Source organism: Mustela nigripes, chromosome 14 (assembly GCF_022355385.1).
Source record: "Mustela nigripes isolate SB6536 chromosome 14, MUSNIG.SB6536, whole genome shotgun sequence".
NCBI lineage: Eukaryota > Metazoa > Chordata > Mammalia > Carnivora > Mustelidae > Mustela > Mustela nigripes.
Window position 1 is genome coordinate 64204508 of NC_081570.1, and position 22070 is coordinate 64226577.

A 22070-nucleotide genomic window follows, 5' to 3' on the forward strand; every position below is an offset into this window, starting at 1 on the left:
ACACCTTAAAAGTTCTCATCACAAGAAAGTAAAATTCTTTAACTATGTATGGTGCCTTTTTTTTTTGGTCTGATGATAAATGTTAACTAGACTTAATATGATTATTTTTCAATATATACAAATATTGAATCATTATGTTGTACAGCTGAAACTAACACAATATTATAGTCAATTATACATTTTTATAATTATTTTATAATTTTTTTAAAAGCAAAGCAGAAAAAAGAAGTATATGTCAAACAACATCATTATAAGAAAATGTTTTAAAAGCAATCAAAATTTCCTTCTGAGGTATTAAAATGTCTAGGAATAATGTGTATATATATATATATTCATAAAGCACATAAGTGATTTCCAAAATAGCTACATATTCCAAAGACAATGCAGTTTACAAATGGGAAATATGCACCTACCGAGAGTGAATCTTCTCCCACTTGGCTACTAGCTAAAGCCATTATGTTAGGAGAATAGAATCGTTCATACATGGATGCTCCTTGACAAGTATCAATAATAAACAGTAACTCGTTGTAGCTGAAAGAAAAGTGGTACTATCTTTAACATGAATAATGCTGTTAATCAAACATTAACTAATATTTTTACATTACTTGCATAACATAAGATGTTTAAGTCATATCTTAGTCATTTTATTAGTTAAAAATTTGCAAGTTTTCAGAATTTCCAACACAAATTTGACATTAGAAATATTAAAGCTAAAATCTTGTCCAAGGAAACAACCTCAACAGGTTGTACCACATAGTGGCTGCCCCAGTTATTTCCCCTTCCCTTATCTTGGCCACATGACTCAGAATCCAAATGAATATTCAATACAAGAAAAATTTATTTGGCACCCAGGCTGTCCTAGAAAATGAGTCAGATTCAGGAAAAAACATACAGGACTTAGTCACCATACTCAAAAAGCTTAAAATCTAACTGGAAAAGAGACACATAAACATTAACCAAATGGAATGTGGTCAGAATCACAAATAGTTACTAGAGCCTATAGCATGTAACCCTTAAGCTGGGGATACAGCAGTCCCTGTCCTCACAGAGCTTAGAGTCTAATAAAGTCAAAGTGCTCTAACAGCACTGAGAAAAGAAGAGGGGGGACTGTAAAGAAAGGCAGGTCAGAAAAAGGTGATGCCTGGCCTGGGCAATGAAGGGTAAGTTATTTTAACTAACAAAGAAAGGAACAGCACATTCCAAGAAAGGAATAAGGTTCTACTAAGGGAACTAAATTTGAAAAAGTGTAATTGTTTTAGAAAAGGGGAATAGTACTATATAATGAGAATTTTCAGTAGATTTGGGGAAATGGAGGAAATTAGTTTCAAAAAGGTATGGTAGGGTCAATCTATGTACTACCTAATATGAAGTACGGATCTCATCCCTGTTAAGTCTGAGGAAGCCAAACAGGGTTTTTTCAAGTGAAAATAACATAATCAGCTATGTATTTTAGAATGAGTTGCCTAGCTGGTGAAAGTAGGGAGCAGATACATTTCTCAAAGGTTTCTCTCAGACACCTGATCTAGGTAAACAGCTAACATTGCACCTAGAAAAGAAAGTGAGCGATCTGGCGCCGAAATATCTAAGCAGATGATAAAAGGAAGAAGTCATATGATGTATTTGTTCTGAGAAAAAAAATCTGTGGATGCCCCTGAGGGTCAGAAACATCTACAGTTTTGAGGGGCAGTACAGTAAAATGACTGGAGCACTTAGGAATGAGTCTTAGTGCTGGACTTACTAATTGTGCAAAATCTGGCAAGTTAATCTATTTATGTCTCAATTTACTCATGTGTGAAAATAGGAATAATAGCAGTATCTACCTCATGGGGTTGTTATTGATATTAAATAAGACAATATATAGAAAACAGTGCCTAGTACCTCGTATATATCCAGTAAATGTAAACTATGAATAAGATAAAACCAGTACCCAGCAAAAGCTTCCCTTCAACATTTCTATTTATTCTGCTTATGCATATAATTCAATATTTACATTTAATTGCAGCAAAGTTGTATACACATTTCTCTTTTCCACTAGATTTTAAACACTGCAAAGGCAGAATATGTATCATATTCCTTTCTGCACCATGTATTTAGAAGGTAACCTGTAAGTGGATATTGAAGGTAACCATGTTAAAAGCATTTCCACTGCTTTATATTCACTTACATTCATATGACAACTTTCAACTAGAGAGGTGCTTACCATGAATCACTAACAATATGTCATCCTTAATGTGAGTTAGGCTATAAATATTATATTAATCATCATCTCAGCATTTTTTTCCAAAGAAGTAATAATGTATTGTTATCATGTGGAGAGTCAGAGAATGTACAAAAAGTAACAACAGGCTGAAGCAGGAAAATAAATATACGTTCACAATCCCCCTACATAAAGGGAAACTTGATGGGTAGTACTCTAATTTCCTCCAAAAACATTGCTAAATAACAGGGAGATAGTCTTAAGAGGTTAATTTGTTTTTATGCTCTTTAATAACACTGAGGTTTCTTCTAAAAAATAGTTCAGTAGAAATAACAAACATAGATCTAGTAGAGTAGAAGAAGTTACATTAAATTAAATTAAAATCTCATGAAATAGGATCTACAAATCTACTAACCATGGAAAAACCAGGTACTAATTTATCTTACGAAAAGTAGTCATTTGATGGGGCACCTGGGTGGCTCAGTCATTAAGCATCTGCCTTCGGCTCAGGTCATGATCCCAGGGCTCTCTGTGATCGAGCCCCACATCAGGCTCCCTGATCAGCAGGAAAAGCCTGTCTCTCTCTCCCACTCCCTCTGCTTGTATTCCCTTTCTCACTGTCTCTCTCTCTCTCTCTCTCTGTCAAATAAATATATAAAATCTCAAAAACAAAAAAAAGAAGAAGAAGAAAAGCAGTCATTTGCTAATTACCGTCTTTTTTGCCACATTTGCTCAAAAGCATCTGCAAGTTCTATGTTGGTAATTTCTTCAGAATCTTGAAATTTCAAGAAACCATTTCCACCATGTCCTTGTAGGAAGAGTTAAAAAGATCAAATATATGCATTTTTAAAATGCAAACTACATATATCCAGATATAAACATTTACTTCATTCATGGCAATATTTTAGTATCACTTGTTATTTTTATACTCTAAAATGAAAAGTACTATGAAAACAAAAAATAATTTTCTATTACAACCAATTAAAAATAGAATAATGATTGACTATGCAAAAAATAGCAGATATAATACCTTCATAAATTCTTCTATCATTCCATTCTATAAAAGCACATTTATATTTTTGCACTGGCTCCATTATTATGTCAGAAGTGAGTTTCTATAGATAAATAATTTCTCAAAACCAGGCAAACATTTTGGTGAGAAAGGAGTTGCAAATACTAACTTGGTCCCAATAGTATGCTAGTATTATTCAGAGTATACTTGGAATGCTATACTACTGAAGTGTTGTTCTCACATTTAAATTAAAGTTTTTACTACTATCAACAACTGTCCCATGAGAGCTGACCAGAAGACTGTGACATTTAGAAAGCATGGATATAGCCAGTCTGTCTGGATTCAAATGCTAGCTTTGTCACTTAATGACTGTGTTAACTTAGGCAAGTAACTTCATCTTTCTATGCCTCAGTTTCCCTAGCTGTGAAATAAGAAATATATCAGCACTGTCATTAGCATGCATATAAAGTTCCTTTGTGTGAATTTTTTAAAAAGGTACTTCCCACAGGGCATCAAAGTAGAAAAATCTTTTTCAGTGGCCCCTCTGAATATATCCAGTTCTGTGAACTCAAAAGTGATTAGTAGTTATGTCTCTTTGGGGAAATATGATACTTCTTTCTTCCATTAGAACAACTCTATGGCAGGGCACACATTTTACTATATGCAAACATATACTAGATTGCAGCTCCCACTCAATCCCTAGCCAAACACTTAGGTGCAGTGCACAACCCACATAACTATATACAACAGCACCTAAGTCTTTGGATTGCTGTAAGGATGAAATAAATTCATATACGCATTGATTTTTATTGATTGCCTGAGGTACAGTAAGCCTCATTAATGGCTAGTGCCATTATCATCTTATTGTAATTGTCAGCCCTCCTACTCTCTTACATGGGTTGGCAAATTTTCTGTAAAGGGCCAGGTAATAAATGTTTTAGACTTATGGGCTACATGGTCTCTGTTGCAACTACTGGAATCTTGACACTGTAGTGTAAAAACAGCCACAGACAATATGTAAAACAAATGGATACAGCTGGTTCTAATACAACTTTATTTCTAAAACAGACAATCTTCCATGGGCCATAGTTTATCAAATTCTGTCTTTGACTATTGGAGTTTCTTACACACTTGGACTTATCCTGAAAGAAGATCCTTAGATTTAGAAAAAAAAATTGTATGTTTAGTTTAGTACATCAGATAAAGCTAAACTGTAAGACTGTACTTCATAATATTTGCCACAAAAGCTTGGCATTTTCTTATAACTGTCAGATAAACTAAAGTGAAAATTTTCCTGACTTAGCTCTGCTAAGTTAATTTATAAAGTTTATAAATTCATTGAATCTGAAAAGCTGTAAGTAAATGCAACATGATAGACAAAGAAATGTAAATCACCAAGTAGAAGTCAGTAACCATCCTGCTGTGTGACATCTAAAAACCATTCTGCAAATGTTTTATCATCAGTTGAATGGAATGCCCTCCAAAAACATTTTTAAATACAGTTTGGTCAACATTCATACTTACCGAATACTACCATAAAACACAGCACTGGAAATAAAAAGGTGAAAACCCCATTATCAATGACATCTTGGGAAGAAAATGACAAAATGTAAAGAAGGCAATAAATAGCCAAACAAGAAAGTAGTAAGTTAAATGCTCATATAGAAACTACAGATTAACATGGGAGTGAGAGGAGAGCCTAAACCAACCAGGGAGATAAGCAGTGTCTCTCGGCAATTATAATATATATAGCAAGACACTTCTGAAGGAAAAAGGAGGCACTATTACATTAGGATAATAGGTGTAAACTATCACTGTCCCAGGCAACTAGAGATACAGGTCACCATAGACTTGCAGAGGAAAATCAGCAAAGGAGGTGACTCCAGAGCTAAGACTAAAAAGATAAGGAATAATCAGGTAGGCAAAGTGAACTGAGAAGACATCAATAAACAAGGGCAATAGCTTAAGCAAATGTTTGTAGAGAACAGAAACAGTCCTAGAAGAAAATGAAAGAAAGTACAGGAACTAAAATGAAATAAATAAGATCACTAAATATAACATATATTATTATACATTATATATTACATCTATAAAATAAATAAATAATAAAAATAACTAATATTATTAAGACTTTATCTCCAGTAGTCCTCAAAGTATAGACAAAAGACCATAACAGCTTATATGTGGGGAACATATTTAAAGTGCAGTTTTATAAGCCCCACCCTGGACCAAACCTAAATCAGAATTTTAAAGACCTGAGTATCTGCATTCAAATAATCCTTATACATACTAAAATTTAAGACTCCATCAACAGGAAATCATTGTAAAGCTTTATGCAGAGGAAGGACAGATTTATAATTTTTATTAACTACTTTAGTAGGATGATTAAAAGGAGACAAAACTGAAGGCAACAAGGCTATAGCAGAGTTATGAAATAAAAGGTGATAAGCTGTACCAGGGTAATAGTAAAAAAAAAAAAGAGTGAATACATCAAGGGACAGTATAAAATGTTATGCTGTCTCCAATTATTTCAAGCCGTCATATGAGAAAAGAGAACTACAAAACAATTTTAACCAAAATTCATTTAAGGTGTTTAAATATCTTTCCATGAAGATGGATACATATTCTATTTCTAAATACCTAAATTCTCAAATTACCTGTCATATAAATAAGAATATTGCTCCTATCATCAGAAAGAAGACGTTTTGACCGAGGAGTACTAGGCGGGATTCTGCCAGTTAATACCCGTAAAAAATTCTCCACAGTTACCTGGAAAAAAAAGAAGAAATTGGGATGAAACAGAATCAGGGGAAACATGATAATTTTTTTTCCCAAAAATGTTCCTTCTTCTTTCTATATATTATTCAGCATAAAGTGAAATATAACTCAATTAAAATATATTTATTTAAATATATGCCTCAAAGTTAACTTGCTTCCATTAAATATAACGGCTAATAAAACTACCCTGGGAAAAATCAGTTAATTAAATTTAAAACTTCAAACAAGCAAAAGTATTGCCTAAAATTTAAAAATTATTGTCTTCATAGGTAATTCTTTGGGAAGATACAAAATAAAGAAACTCATAAATAAATTCAGCAATATTGTAACTATTGCAGTTGAAAGATAGGTCCATAATAAATCATAAAAATAAAACCATAAGGATAGTTCCACAAATAATCCCCAAATTGTGTATCTTTGATTTTTCAATGTATTTTATTACTTAAATTTTGTTAAGGGTATCTTCAACATGTAAAAGACTGATCACACTTTAAACCAAATTTCCCACCCTGGAATTTGTTGAACTTTTGGATTCTTTGAAATCATATTTAAAATTATATTACGCAGATCTAAATTTAAAAAGCGGAAAATTTATCTAGCTTTCTTGTTCAACTTTTCCCTAGATCATGAGTATATAAATATGTGCATTTGAATGTGTTTCTGTGCATGTGTACCTAATACTTGGTTTAATTTTTTCCCAGAAAACAGCAAAATGCTAAGTATTTTAATAGGACTTCTTTTTGGTTTATATTTTATGATGACTAAATCAACAAGTAGTCCAACATTCATCCACATTTAATTACTGAACAAACATTTCTGAGTGCCTTCAAATGCAATAGGTACTTGGTAGGCATAAGATACATAAGATATAGGCCATGTCCTCAAGATGCTTACAGGGGGAGGTGATAGATATGACTTTAAAATTGCTTCGAAACAGGTCTGGGTACACAGAAAACTCTTACTTTTGGTAAAAGGCAAAGGATTATTGAGGAAGACTTCACCAAAGAAGATTTCAAATTTTAAACATCTTCACTATCTATTAAATTTAAAATAAAGTTTCAAAAGGAAAAATATATAATGCCATTTTTCAAATTTATACTTTAATTTTTAATCATATGCATAAAAACACTGGAAGCATATTAAAAGTGATTACCTCTAAGCAGTGGAGATATGGGTGAGCTTTTTGTTAATTGTTTTAATTTTTCCTCAATATATATACTAAATATACAAAATTTGCAATTTTAGGTCAAATCTGAAAGATAATGTATTTACTGTAAAAAAAAAAGTTATGAAACCTCACTAAAATATTCTAACATAAGAGCCAAGATAAAGTTATCCTATCCCAGATACATATATGAAATGTTCACGCTGTGTTCGTTTTACTCCTGTATTGTTTCCTTAATATGAACTCCAGAGACAGAATTACATCAAGGCTTCAGTGACAATTATGCACAAAGTTTAAAGAAAATATTATACCATTATTTTAGAGTTTAAAAGTAATGATAACTACATTTCAAAAATGTTGTTAAATCAAACAATGTTACCTCATAACTTCTATAATCCACTTCCACATCATCTCCATACACATTTAGTTCCATATTCTTGTGACTAAACACTGTAGCTGGTTTGGGATTTCTAGGGTTGCATGCCATATCGTCTGCAAGCATCAGAACAATGTGACTAGAAAAAAAAATTCCAGTAAATATGCTATTTCAACCAATAAGTTAAAAGCAGACACATTTTATTAATCATGAGGCAATTATATTTTTTCATTAAAAATAAAATAATTTTTGAGTAGATATTTTAAAAGAGCTTTTTAATTGTTTTCATATTCTGATGTAGTATAAGCTTTAAAGCAAAGAAATTAGAGCAATCTGGCATAAATTTATCCAAAAAACTTGAAGTTACTATCTTAAATTTCTTCCCAACATAGTGTATTTTATGCCATAGAGCAAAGGGAAGCTGAAGGAGTTACACTGTCTTCCCCATTTTTTTTTAACTTTAGTAGTATTTGACACTCTTAAGACTTAGAGTCCACATTAACCTATGATATTCCAAAGAAATTAACTTTCAGAATCCCAGGTATGAAAACATGCAAGTGCAAAGGGGGTGCTACAGGAACACACCCCCAGCCCAATTGCTCTTCACTCTCTCCACTCTACCTCCCTAAGAGACTAGATACTGAAATATCTCCCTCCCTGGCTTCCTGCTTCCACTCCTGCCCTCTCTCAGGTCATTTTCCTTATAACTACCAGAGTGATCTTTCTGAAATAAGTCACATCATTAAACTTTCTCACTTAAAATCCTCCAAAGACTCCCCATTATAATTAGGCAAAAACTGAAACTCCTCTCATGGTCTAAAAGGCTTACTTAATGTTAATGTGGCTTCTGTCTAACCTCTCTAACTACAACTCCTACCACCCATGTTCACCGTGCTCCTTCCATACTGGCCTTTCTGTTCCCAGAATATTCTAAGCCTTTCCCAGTTTAGGGGCTACTCACCAAAGAAATTTAGACTTCTCCCAAATCTTCCTGTCATTCCAATCTCAGTTGAGCTACTCCATTCTCATTACATGTTTTATCTTCTACAGGTCTTTTATGAATTTGAAATCCCCATCATCTCCCACCACCACTCCTATTGGAATATAAGCTCTCTGAGGACAGGGTCTTTCTCTATTCTGTTCACTGCCGTATCACTTACACTCAGGTTTAGTAAAGGAGCCTGGCATATAGTAAGTATTCAATAAATATCAGGGGGGTGAATGAAACATTTTCATTTTTGCATATATTTTCTTTTTAGAGAAAATTATAAAATTTATCTTAAATACTTCTGATCTTGATCTTACCATTAAAAATGGTGAACATGAATCAGGCAATTCTACCATATATACTTGAGCTTCCCAAACATAAGGGAAAAATTAATGTGGTATACATAATTAGTTTGGCAGGAGATAGCAAGAAGAAAGTGTTATGCTGCATATGTTCCAAATACATTAAAGTTCAAAACTGAAACATTGTGATTTTTCTTGAAAATTGGCTAGATTTCTATTTTGAGAGGGTTCCAACCCTGCCGCATTCAAAGATCAGATCTTCAGCTGTTACTGATTCATGCTCACAGAATGGTGAAAGTTGCTCCTCTTAAAATGGAAAATACATCTTCTCTTTTTTCATAACTTAAGATGACTAACTTACATTAAGTTATTACCAATCACCTTTTTTGTTAAAAGCCACTATTAAATAAGACTGAACTATCTCTAAATCTCAATTATAAAGGTATTCCTTTAGGCCATTTATTTAAGTTAATTTTAATCTATGGAATTAAATGATCATTCAATATCCATACAATGTCAATGTTATAAAGAAGCATAATTTCAGCTTAAAATTATAAATTCAGGGGTGCCTGGGTGGCTCAGTCGGTTAAGGATCCAACTCTTGGGTTTCAGCTCAGGTCATGATCTCAGGGTTGTGGGATCAAGTCCCACATCATCCTGGCTCCTTCCTGGCTCATGCTCAGCGAGGATTCTGCCTAAGATTCTTTCTTTCTTCCTCCACTCCCATTCCTCTCCCTGCTTTCTCTCTCTGTCTTTCTAAAATAAATAAATCAATCAAAAAAAATCATAAATTCAATCAACATCTTTCCTGCAGATAATTTTGAGCCTCCATATAAGTATTATAACCCTCAGTTAACATAACATTTTTAAAAAATCATTTTATTTGTGGATAATTGATTAGAAAAACAGGACTAGACAAAAACAATTTCAAAGGTTTAGAAGTCCAACTACATATTCTTATCCACTGTTTCTAAAACTTAAGAAATGTTCAGAACTCTTTCCTGGAGGGGAAAAAAAAAATTCTCACTTGGTCCGGGTGTTAAATTATTTGTATAATGAAACTTACATATATAAATGAAAGTTAACTCCTTAGGCTTATGGTTCTTATAAAACTACAAATAAATACAAAATTATAAATCACATTTTAACAAAACTACCAAACTAATAATACTCTAAACACATTAACTCCATTTGAAGGAGGATATTATTTTGATAAAACTAACTGACCACTACTGTATTTAACAGGAGAAAGAGATAACATCAGGCCTGGTACTACACTTCATTTTTTCCTCTGTATTTTGATATCTACACTACAATATAACTCGATAATACAGAAAGTGTTCACAAAAGTATGTTGTATAAAATGCAATTCAGAAATTCCTATTATATTACTTGACTTCAGGGATCAGATCTTATATTTAAAACTCTGTCAGTAAACATTCTGTGAATATCAGTTATTATGAAATCTAACTTGTCGACTCCTTAAGTGTCCTTTTCACTAGAATATCCAGTTAGCATCCCAGCAGTTACTTAAGTTTTTACCGAGTGGATATCAGATCAATCACTGCTGGAATCAAAACCAAAGAAAATAAATCTACATGAAGACATACTACTACATTCCTATAAATAATGACAGCAACTTGCTTTGTATCTTAGTAAAATTAACACAAAATTCCTCAAATATATCCAATTGATATAAAAACGATATTCTTACAGTCTGGCAATCCTATACTACCATGTGTGGTGACTCAACTCTCACACTCTATTCAAGGCCCTGCAAAACCTACATCACACGACAAAGCATATGGCAATATGGCCTTCTCTCAACACAAAACCAAAAGAAAAAGTGAGCACAGAAATTGTATGAAGTTCAAATTGGGTTTGAATCCAAACAATATGTCAGTTGTTTATGTGAGTTTCCACATATTTTATTTTATTTTTATTTTTTAGAAAGAAAGCACAAGCCGGGGGAGGGGAAGAGGGAGAGGTCAAATCTTAAACAGGCCCTGCCCAGTGCTGAGCGGAAGGAGGCCGGGTTTGATCTCACTGCCCTTGAAATCAGACCTGAGCCAAATGCAAGAGTCAGACACTTAAGCAACTAACCGTCCCAGGCCCACTCCACATATTTTAAATCAGGCATTCCTATTAGTTAAAAAAACATGAGGACATCTATGTATATCAACTAATTTGTGTGTGATATGTATTTGCTACTTTAAATATACATAATGAGTATTAGTGAAGCATAACTTCTTTCCTCTTATAGATTAAGTATATTCTCTTCCCTTACTACTCTTTGGTTTCTGGTTTAATACCATGATCAAGAATATCCTTACTGTGCTTATATAGATTTTAAGTACAATTAAAATAAAAATGAAATTTTAAACCATCTCAAAAAAGAAGGCATGAAGCACAATTTGAGAAACATGTGGGGGGGAAATGGTCTAAAATAAATATATTCCATTATGTTTGCCAAACATTAAAGGAACAGATAAACCCTGCATCAAGGCTGCTAGGCCATTCTTTTACTCACCTCCCTAAAGTTCTTCCTTGACCCAATCGGGAACCAGCAACCAATGGGTTAAAAAAAAACCCATTTTAAATAGATGAGTAATCTTTCACTTCCCTACACCATTAGAGCGTGACATTTCAAAAAGCGTAACTCTTCATTTATTAATAGGCTGGTATTACCTTAATAAAAATTTTTCACTGAATTAAATTTAAATAAATTACTGCGTTGGTAAAAATGTTTTTTAAATGTTCACTTAAAACTGCTATCCACTCTATAGCCATGCTACCAATCAGATAATTCAACCTGAGAGCATCTTTATTTCCTAGAACTAGTATCACCAGCTTTATCATCAGTAATATCAACATCCCAATGTAGAATAGTAGCTGAAATTAAGGCAGCAGGAGATCTGAGAATCACAGGGATCTTTAATGGTCTCTTAAATATTTGGGTTTCTGCTCATAGGTGCTGCTTCCCCCTACCCCCTGACATAAATTATTCAGATACTCTGTAGATTATTGCTTCTGTAGCAAAGCAGTGACTATAGGACCAAGCAAATTTAACAAATTTTGTTGTAAAATCATTTGCTTGATGCCAGAATAATTTACTTTTAGGCTTTTCTCCTCCTTTTCTTCCATGTCTTGAGGAATATCCAAGTTAATAAATCTCATCACCAATGTGCTGTGAAACTAATCATAACAAATCTGCTAGCCACAGGTTCTAGACCATTAGGATTTTCTGAATTACTTTCAATTTGCCAAATGTCAAACAAGTGGCATTACTAGACTCAAAAATAAAGCTCAAAAACTGCATTGCAGAGACAGGAAATCAACAGCAGCAGACATGTCACATGAGGGTAGATCTAGCTAGTATAATTATCTCATACATTATTTCCAAGATGTATATTATTATTTCCCTATTTTACAGGTTATGAAATTTAGGCACACAGAAGTTAAGTAACATGTCTCAGGTCACAAAGCTAGTAAATAGTAGTTAGGATTCCAACCCACTTGGTTTGACATGATCATTTATTTGCTTTTAACAATCCCGTATTGGGGCGCCTGGGTGGCTCAGTGGGTTAAAGCCTCTGCCTTCAGTTCAGGTCATTATCCCAGGGTTTTGGGATCGAGCCCTGCATCAGGCTGTCTGCTTGGTGGGGAGCCTGCTTCCCCCTCTCTCTCTCTCTCTCTGCCTGCCTCTCTGCCTACTTGTGATCTCTGTCAAATAAATAAATAAAATCTTAAAAAAAAAAAGAAAGAAAAAGAAAGAAAGAAAGAAAGAAAAAGAAAAAGAATCCTGTATTACCTTCAGTTACTTGAACTAGGATTTGGAAGGATATAATCATGTGTTTTGTTTTATATTGATAATTTAATCAACTCAGGTGATTAAGGTAAATGCATGAACTCATTATTGCTGTTCAATATTTATAGCACATAACTGATATAAAATAGGCCCTTGAAATTCTAAATGGAACCATCTAGAGACCTTAGCAAATTTTCAATTAAAGAATAGCATTAGAGCATAAAATTTCTCCTTTAAGTACAGTAAAGTATAACTCGAAATTTTAAGTACCCACTTGAATTCAAAAATTGGAGAACAGAACTTCGGAGAGGTACAGGGGTTCATGTTCTACAGTCTCCAATCAATTCCCAAAAGCCCCTGACTCTTTTCTACAAAAAGGCAATGGGATTACATCCTGCTGCTGGCCCTTCCCTCACCAGGTCTTTTCTACCACTAAACCTCACATTGTCACTCTCAATCATCTGCACCTACATCTGTAGCCTATATCTAAGCTTTCACTGCTCCATCTCTGCTTCCAAACACTCCCCAATCTTAACCACTCTTCCTATATGGGGGAAGAGGCAAACAGCAGAGATGCCTCACCAACACCCTTCTCCTTTCCCATAGCAAGTTTTTGTTTTTGTTTTTGTTTTTCATCTTTTCCCATTTTCCCTTGCTCAACTTCCCACTAACTAGTTTACTGACTTACTCAAGCATACCAGCCTCAAGGCTTGGAATTCAAATCTGTACATTTTATTACCCAAATTATAAGTTACTGTACTTCTCAACCATTATGGATGCCTCACAGAAATGGTCAACAGCCAGGGCACCTGGGTAGCTCAGTGAGTTAAGCCTCTGCCTTCTGCTCAGGTCATGATCTCAGGGTCCTGCCATCGAGCTCGGGCTCTCTGCTCTTATTTTTCTGTAATGATCTGCACTGATATAATCATGTCTCCCATGATTCCCATAATCATGTCTCCCAATTCAACCACTTCACATCAAGTACCTTGGAGTCTTGCTTAACCCCCAGTAGATTTTAACAGTCTATATGTAAAATTTTCAGAATGCTATAAGCACTCTCCTAATACCTGATCACAACACCTGAATTGCATATTTTGACTAGCAAATACCCACAATATGTCTTCTCTGGTATACTTCCATTCTCAAATAACAAAAAAAAAAAATCAAAAGGTCCTCTTAACTTTCTCTGGACATTAAGTAAGAGTCAGATATTCTTTTCATCAAGAGAAGCTGGAGGCTGGGCGCCTGGGTGGCTCAGCTGGTTGAGCGACTGCCTTCAGCTCAGGTCATGATCCTGGAGTCCTAGGATCAGTCCCACATCAGGCTCCCTGCTCAGCAGGGGGTCTGCTTCTCCCTCTGACCTTCCTCCTCTTATGCTTGCTCTCTTTCATTCTCTCTCTTTCTCAAATAAATAAATAAAATCTTTTAAAAGAGAGAGAGAGAATTTGGAAGCTTGTGCTTCTGAGGTATCAGTTTTATCATTTTTTTAAAAAATCTGTTTGCCAAAGGATAGACCAAACACCAGTGAAGAATATTTTGCTACCACCTTGCCTTTCGATTTCATCATAAGAATCAACTTGGACAAAAATTAAAGAAGAAAAATACAAAAAGAGTAATTAACTGGAAGATAATAATAAATCTCAATTGAATGTAATTCAACAATGTGTTTTCTTAAAAGCAATAGTGTTCACTGAAATGAATTTGATTCCGTATTAAATTGTACAACCACTTACTACAGTATTTTATCCAAATTATCAAATATATTCACATTTTAATAAAATTATCAAAAAATAAGAGTATAAGCTATAGAAAAATGGAAATAAGGTTAAGATTACAGAATGAACCACTGTACTTCATTTCTTGAGAGTAAAAAAGAAAATGGATTTAAATTCAGAAGAGCTATGTCAAACAGCATGGTAGAACTTCCAGAAACAAATTTGAACACGAATTTTTAGTAGACAAGCAAATTAAAAACATAAGGGGAAGGTAGAATTCTGAGTAAGGAACTTTTAAAATTTTTTCCAGTTCTAACACATAAGTGATGATTACTAGTATTTAAAATGTAGTCACAATATGCTATAGGTAATGGGATAGGGACAAGATGGTGGAAACAAGTAGACTGTAACAGGCACTGTGCCGCAGTCCTATCAGATACTTCATCCTCACTAAATCACAACAATCCTGAAGATTATGACTGTCTTCATTCTAAAGATAAGGAAATTCACTGAAGTCACACGACTTGCCCAAAGTTACAAGGCTGGTAAGCAGAGGAGTTGAGATTTTATTTCCAAGCCCATACACTTTCCATCTATTGCTGCATTCTTTGGCACAATGGAATACCCTGGCTTTTACTCCACTCCCAAGTAATGAGCAAAGTCAAACAACAACAACAATAAACCTTTAGTAATTTCTATACTCACATCAACAAATATTAAACGGACATCACTTTTCCTCATAAGAATCATAACTTAGTATTTCTATTTTCCATGGCTCTATGAAACTTATGTTCAAACTTCATTACAAACATTTTTAAAATTTTAAATGAATTATTTAATTATAGACCTATGGATTTTAAGTCTGTTTTCACCTTTAAAAACTGGGAAAAATCTCCCCCAAATCTTTTTAAAATTACAATAAATATGATTTAAAAAGCCTGGGCACTGGAAAGTTCTAATTTCAACTCTTTCTCAAAACCCAGTACGAGCCCAGTGCCCCAAGGAGACTTGCACAGCCTCCCCTGCACCTGGCCACCACGGATGCCCTGTCCTGTAGCAGTAGCCACTACCACCTGTGTCACTGCCACCTCGGTACCCACTGTAGGATTAAGCTACAATCTTCAATGAGTAAGTATATTCTTTTCTACCATCACACATTTATGAAGTTTCCAAAGGACAGAAAAAATTACTGCCAAGCACAGTGTGACTTTTATGAGGGCAAGAGAACTACAGAAATTCATTAGCACTCTAAGAAGCCACAGAAGAGCAGTTAGCCTGACCACAGAAGTGTTGAATTGAAATCTGCAAAGCATTTTCCACTTCTGACCTAGATGGGGTAAGCCTCAGTGTTCTTCCTTTCCCTTGTTCAATATTAGTGGATTGAAGATTTCCTGCCTCTTGTTAGGAGGTTCATTTCATTTCCCATTACTCCAACTATATTCACAGCACTGAGAATTTCAAGTGGAGGTTTCAAGTTTCTTTATATAATTTCTATATGCAATTTTTAAAATTAGTTCATAACTCTAACAAATATTTTAAACTAAATGAACATGACTTAAATGAACTGTTCAACCCCCATGGCGGCTAGCTATACAATATACTTCTTATTATCTACAATCCAACCAAACATAAGAAGTATGGCATTACCACTATAGTAAGAGTATAGAAAGCAATGTATGACACTGCTTTTATGGAAAAGGAAGGTATCCATGTTCTTGAGTTTTGATGAAGCTGTACCACCATCTAACCAGATTACTGATAACTGGATAAGTCTTGCAAAAATCAAGTTTTGAGAAGAACCTGGTTGTTGTGCTGCTGTTCATTCACTGGTTGCAGGCCATGGGAAAGCTCCAATGCTTATGTGCTTAGGAATGAAACATAAAGGTCCCATACAGATCATAAGACAAAAGCAGCTATGGATCTTTAACATCAAGCAACTTTTGTATTTAGAGAAGTATCACTATAGAATGTGTCTGTGCTGCAGAGACATCAATGGCCAATAAAACTGGGGTGCCTGACGCTACTGTCTTGGAAGTGGAACTTCAGATGGAACCTAATTTGCTGTGCATATTAGCCAAGAAGTTGGCTTGGTGAATAAGTCTAATGAAACTTCTATAGGAATACTGAAAAAAGCAGTCTTATCAGGTTACATGCTGCACAGAACCTCTATGTTTGGGTTACAGCCAACCTTTCTGGAGACTTAACAGTTCAGCAGTTAAAATTTCCTTAACATTTGTACCAGCCGACCTTTCCTGAAATCATGCAGTACAGAGTCTTAAGTCTTTAAATCTATTCCCACGCCAGAATCTTATCAATACATAAGACATATAGACAGATCAGGTACCAAAATATTCAATATAAATAACGCTTGTGTATTTTTAGTATCCTATAGAACTAAAACATAGGAACTAGGAACATGCTAGATCTTATATGGTTCATTCCTTCAGTCATTTCAAACACTGGAATCAAAGACTACACAGTTATTTGTTTGCTCACTTCATGTTTACATTGCTCACATTCATACTAGTATATATCCAGGTTAACATAACCACTGATTTTTTATCAAGTTGTACAGTGATTATTTAACGCCTTTTTACAGATCTCACTTTGTACTGCTATGTACTGTTTGTACTACTATGGAAAACCTCTATCTTAAAAACCTGCATTACACAGAAGCACACCTTTAATGCCTCCAGGCAAAAAAGCCTTATAGTTAATTTAATGGTTGCACTCTTGGGTGCAACTTAACAGAGAAAACCTAAAAAAGGAATAAGAGAAGGTTATTCAATATTTCTAGTATGATACGATCTTTGTCTTATGCAGAATATGTTCTTTAATTTAGTAAACATTTTTTAAAGGTAGAGATGATTTATTATTGTAGCTATAATAATTCTTAATCACAAAATTCTTATTATTTTTCCATACCTATTTGAAACTGTTTACCAGTTGTATTTTTATTAAAGTCTGCCTTTTTTCCTTCTCTTCCTAACCTCCCTTGCAAAAAAAAGAAGTAGGTTTCGGCTAGTAGAATTGAGCATTTAATTTTTATATGCTTTTGAGCTGTGTAACTCAGTATTTAGATACTTGATAATTTTTTATATAATTGATAAAACAGTGATGTGTATTGATGTTAGTTCAACCATATACTTATGTTATCTTGTAATGTGTAGTTACAGGTCCATGAGAGAAATAGTTTGTCAGGGTTCACCAGCTTGTAAAACCCCAGTGTGGAAGCTAAACATCTAAATAAATAGTGAAATGCAAAAAAAAAAAAAAAAAAGACAATATCTAAACTACTTTCCTAAGAACAATCTACTAAACAAAAATCTTATTTGTATACAAAAGCTAACATTTGAATATCTATTTTATCAAATGTAACATTATAAACAGAATTCAATGAAAGGCAGGAAATTAAGTTGGATTTTATTTGGCCAGGATAAAACCTAAAACATATTTGTTAGAACAAAATCCCTATTAAGGTATTATTTGATTGTCCTTTGCATCTAATACAGAGGAGAAAAACTGACATTTTAGGTAAATTAAGTTCTGATTAATAAGGGTTTTACTTTCTAAATAACAACTGAATTTAAAGATTGGAAGCCTTGGGCATGGATATAATGTTAAATGAAAGATAACAGGTGGGCGTTAAGGATTTAATGTCAGGATACTTTTTACTGAAATGAGTAACCTCCTGCTTATGCTCAGGTCAAATACTTAGAAACTAATATAAAAATATATGAGATATCTTTTCTCCAAAGAAATCAAATTATGTCCACAAATGTTAATTTCACTTACCTTTTTAACACTTCAGAAAGAGTCAGATATAACGTGACAGAGAATTACTTTTTTTAATCAATTCTCCATTAGAATACTCAGAACTTTCTTAGAAATACTTATTATTACCACCACTTTCCATGGTGAAATGTCAAGTTTAGTATGACTTATTTTGTGGTCACTCCCATTGCTACCACCCAAACACTTACATTTTTTCTTGGAGGCCACAGTTTACTCTTCTACACTTTTCTCTTCCTCTATCCCCACTTCAGTTTAAATCATACAAACTAGCAGGTGTATTCTAAACATCACAAACTCTCAACATATATTTATGGGTTGGAAAAGGGAAAAAGGTAAGAAGGAGAAAAGAAGTAGATTAAATTAGTGCATATTCCACCCCAACCCCCACCAGTTGCCTTCCTCCCTATTTCTCAGACCAACCTAGTACCCATCCTCAGTCATACAACCTCAAATGCATCAGGCATTTTATTGGTTCCCCCCAATTTTTCAATCTACTTTAGAAAACATCAGTGTAATAAATGGAAGGGTCAATAAAGATACATTAAAACCCCAAATTAATTTTATTCCCTCTCTTCCAGTTTCTACATTTCCCTTCTTTTGGCAACTTCCCCTAACCTATATAAGTTCCTTCTGTCTCAAAATCAAAAATTTGTCTCAGTTCTAAGTCCCCTCAGTCTATGCTCCCTTTCTCCTTCATTCTCAGTCAACAGCCTCCAGTCACTTTTCCTACTTCCTTGCTTCCCATTAACTCTTCAAACTATTATAATCCTAATTCTACTCATCTAACTCATTAGGAACTGAGTGCACCTCTTACATGGCATTATTTTCTTGGCCAGCTCTTCTTGGGTTTCATGATTCCTCACTTTTCCAGTTTTCCAAACACTCCTATCTATCACACCACTTGTCTTCTTGATAGGATCCATTGGACATTCAAGATGACCACACTTGGCATCAAATTCAGTTAGAAGAAGAAAGAACAGGAAACATTTGCCAGTAAAGCAGGTAGACTTAAAAGATGGCCCTAAAAGATACTCATGTTCTAATCCCCAGAAACTGTGAATACATTAACTTTAAAGATAAAAGCAACTTTGCAGATGTGATTAAGTTAGGGATCTTGAGATGGGGAGGTTACCCTGAAGTATCTGGGTAAACCCATGTAATCACTGGGGTCCCTATAAGAGAAAGGCAAGAGAATCAGAGTCAGCAAAGGTAATGTGACAGCAGAAACAGACAACAGAACCATCATTAAAGATATTATGCTGATGGCTTTCAAAATGGAGAACAGGGCCATGAGCCAAGGAAAACAAGCACCCTCTAGAAGCTGGAAAATATAAGGAAACAAATTTTCCCCTAGAGCTTTAAGAAGGAACACAGATCTGATGACACATTTTGGACTTCTGATGTCCAAAACTAGTGTGCATTATTTTAAGCCATTAAATTTGTGGCTATTTGTGACAGCAGCAAAATATTAAAACTGCTAGACATTCCTCTTCCATTAGAGTACCCCCACGACAATCTATGGCAATATACGTAACTGTCCAGGACTTTCTCTTTCAAGTCTAAGAGGCTGTAGCTAACAGCATGGCACAAGTGTATATGTGTATGTGATCCTCCCAAGCTATTCTTTTTGGTGCCTCAGATAGTAACTCAAGAATGAGGTAGTGAGACTTATACAGGTGGGCAGAATATCCACTTTGGCTTAGAAACCTCACACCCAGTTAGAGTCAACATCTTATGCAATACCTCCATAGACATACTTTTCAGGGTCCCTCCAAGGAACAAACCCAGTTAGAAAACTCCTCCCACTCAGAAAAGCCCAAAGGTATGGCCTTTTCAAGTACTTGTGATTGATTCATTGATTGACTGATTTATCCCAGTCCACTTACAGTTATCTAATCAATTTTACCAAAAGCAATGTTGCCTACCTTTTTATATCCAACAGAATAGAGTTATAAAGTGAACAAAAGTCAAATTTTTTTTTTTATATTAGAAAAGGGCTTTGTTATAAACCCTTTATCCACACCCTAATATGTACTCTAGTTAGGCTCTCTTATTTGTAATGAATCACTCAAACTAGTTCAAAGAAGGAAGACGAATTATTAGCATGGCATATAATTCAATGAAAATTCAAGAATAAAGCCTTACAGAGACCAGATAGTTTGAGACTGCAATAATAAAAACCTGTGAAATGTTATAGATCCCAGTGTTTTGCCACTCAAGTGACTCAGCTCTTCTACAAGCATCTGCTTCTTTCTCCTTTTCTTACTAAGAAGCCTGGTTTGAATAGGCAACTTGTAACTCAAAATGGCTCAAATTACAAACCTGTACCCTTTTATGACCTTTCTTATGTTAATGAAGACTGTCACAGTAAAACTAGTATTCAGGATCATTAAATTAATGCCAAGTCAGTTGATGCTAGGCCAATGCAATAATCAGAAAAAAATGACAGGCTGATTCATGAAATTGTGGAATGATGCAAGGGAGCTGGGAATTACTCCCAGCTGAACTGATGAACCACCAAAATTCACCCCATATAGGTCTTCTTCTTCCATCTCATAAAAAAGGGCACTAAGGTTGAGAGAGATTAAATAGTTTGTCCACGATCAACAAACTACCAGGGACTTTTACAGGCCCTTCCAAGGTTTGCGTAAGGCCTGATGATACAGTAGGAAATAAAACATGTAAACAGAAATTTCAGGCACAGCAAGAAATTGCCTGGACAGTAGGCAGAACTTCTGAATGACAAACAAGATGGCCCTTCCGCTGGTGATGGTTCTGGATTCCTCTGACCTGGCTGGTTTCTCACACTTCGCAGGCTGCACGAACTACCAAATTCAGGATCGCCATGGTAACAAACAAGTAGAGGAAAGCTGTAGCCACTTACTCATATTCTTATCTCACATATACTTTTTGCATTGCTTCTTTGCTGGTCTGGTAGCTATCTGAAGCAAAAGCAATGTAAGTCATCATTCCTGCCTACTTCTGAACTTAGATCAGACTTTGTAGTCTGGCCTGACTCTAGAGTTTGTACTTTTTTTTTTTTAACCTCACCACGCTGTGCATTACACCTCCAGTACTTACCAATTTTATAACTGTAGGTTTATACTTTTTTTTAAAAGTAGGCTCCATGCTCAACGTGGAACCCAATACAGAGCCTGAATGACTCTGAGATCAAGACCTGAGCTGAGATCAAGAGTCAGATGGCTTAACTGACAAGCTAACTAGGTGCCCCTGGAAATTGCACCTTTTGACCACTTTTACCCATTTTGCCCACCTCCTACCCCCTGCCTTGGCAACCACTGATATGTTCCTTGTATCTATGAGCTCAATTTTTTTAAGATTCCACATATAAGTGAGATCATGCAGTATTTGTTTTCCTCTCATTTATGTCATTTAGGGTAATGCCTCCAGAGGTCCATCTATGTTGTCACAAATAGCAGAATTTCCTTCTTCTGTAGCTAAATAATACTCCATTGTGTATACATACCACATCTTCTTTATCCATCCATTCTTCCATAGACACTTAGGTTGTTTCTACGTCTCAGCTACTGTAAATAAAACTACAATGAACACAAAGGTGCAGGTATCTTTTTGAGTTAGTGTTTTCCTTTCTTTTGGATAAATACCCAGAAATGTAATTGCTGGATCATATGTTAGTACTACTTTTAACTTTCTGAGAAACTTTATCTTTTTCCATAGTGGAGGTACTAATTTACATTCCTACGAACAGTGCATGAGAGTTCTTTTTCCATATCCTTACCAACACTTGTTATTTCTTATCTTTTTGGTAATAGCCATTCTAATAGGTGGGAGGTGATAGCACAGTTTTGATTTGCATTTCCCTGATGACTAGTAATATTAAGAACCTTTTCATATACTTATTTGCCATCAGCATATCTTCTCTGGAAAATGTCTATTCAGATCCTCTGACCGT

General features: G+C 34.6%; 1 protein-coding gene and 1 pseudogene across 1 annotated transcript in view; one reads left to right on the forward strand and one right to left on the reverse strand.

Annotated features, from left to right (window-relative positions):
* The window catches only part of PIGK (phosphatidylinositol glycan anchor biosynthesis class K), a 125463-nt gene that overhangs the window by 79784 nt on the left and 23609 nt on the right, over nucleotides 1-22070 (reverse strand). Inside the window, exons 4-7 of the mRNA XM_059375167.1 lie at nucleotides 7532-7667; nucleotides 5867-5978; nucleotides 2909-3005; nucleotides 414-531 (exon numbers count right to left, since the gene is read on the reverse strand). Coding sequence (XP_059231150.1) covers nucleotides 414-531; nucleotides 2909-3005; nucleotides 5867-5978; nucleotides 7532-7667 — 463 coding nt within the window. The remainder of the gene's footprint in view (nucleotides 1-413; nucleotides 532-2908; nucleotides 3006-5866; nucleotides 5979-7531; nucleotides 7668-22070) is intronic.
* On the forward strand, nucleotides 7692-16344 carry LOC132001544 (protein tyrosine phosphatase type IVA 1-like; annotated as a pseudogene).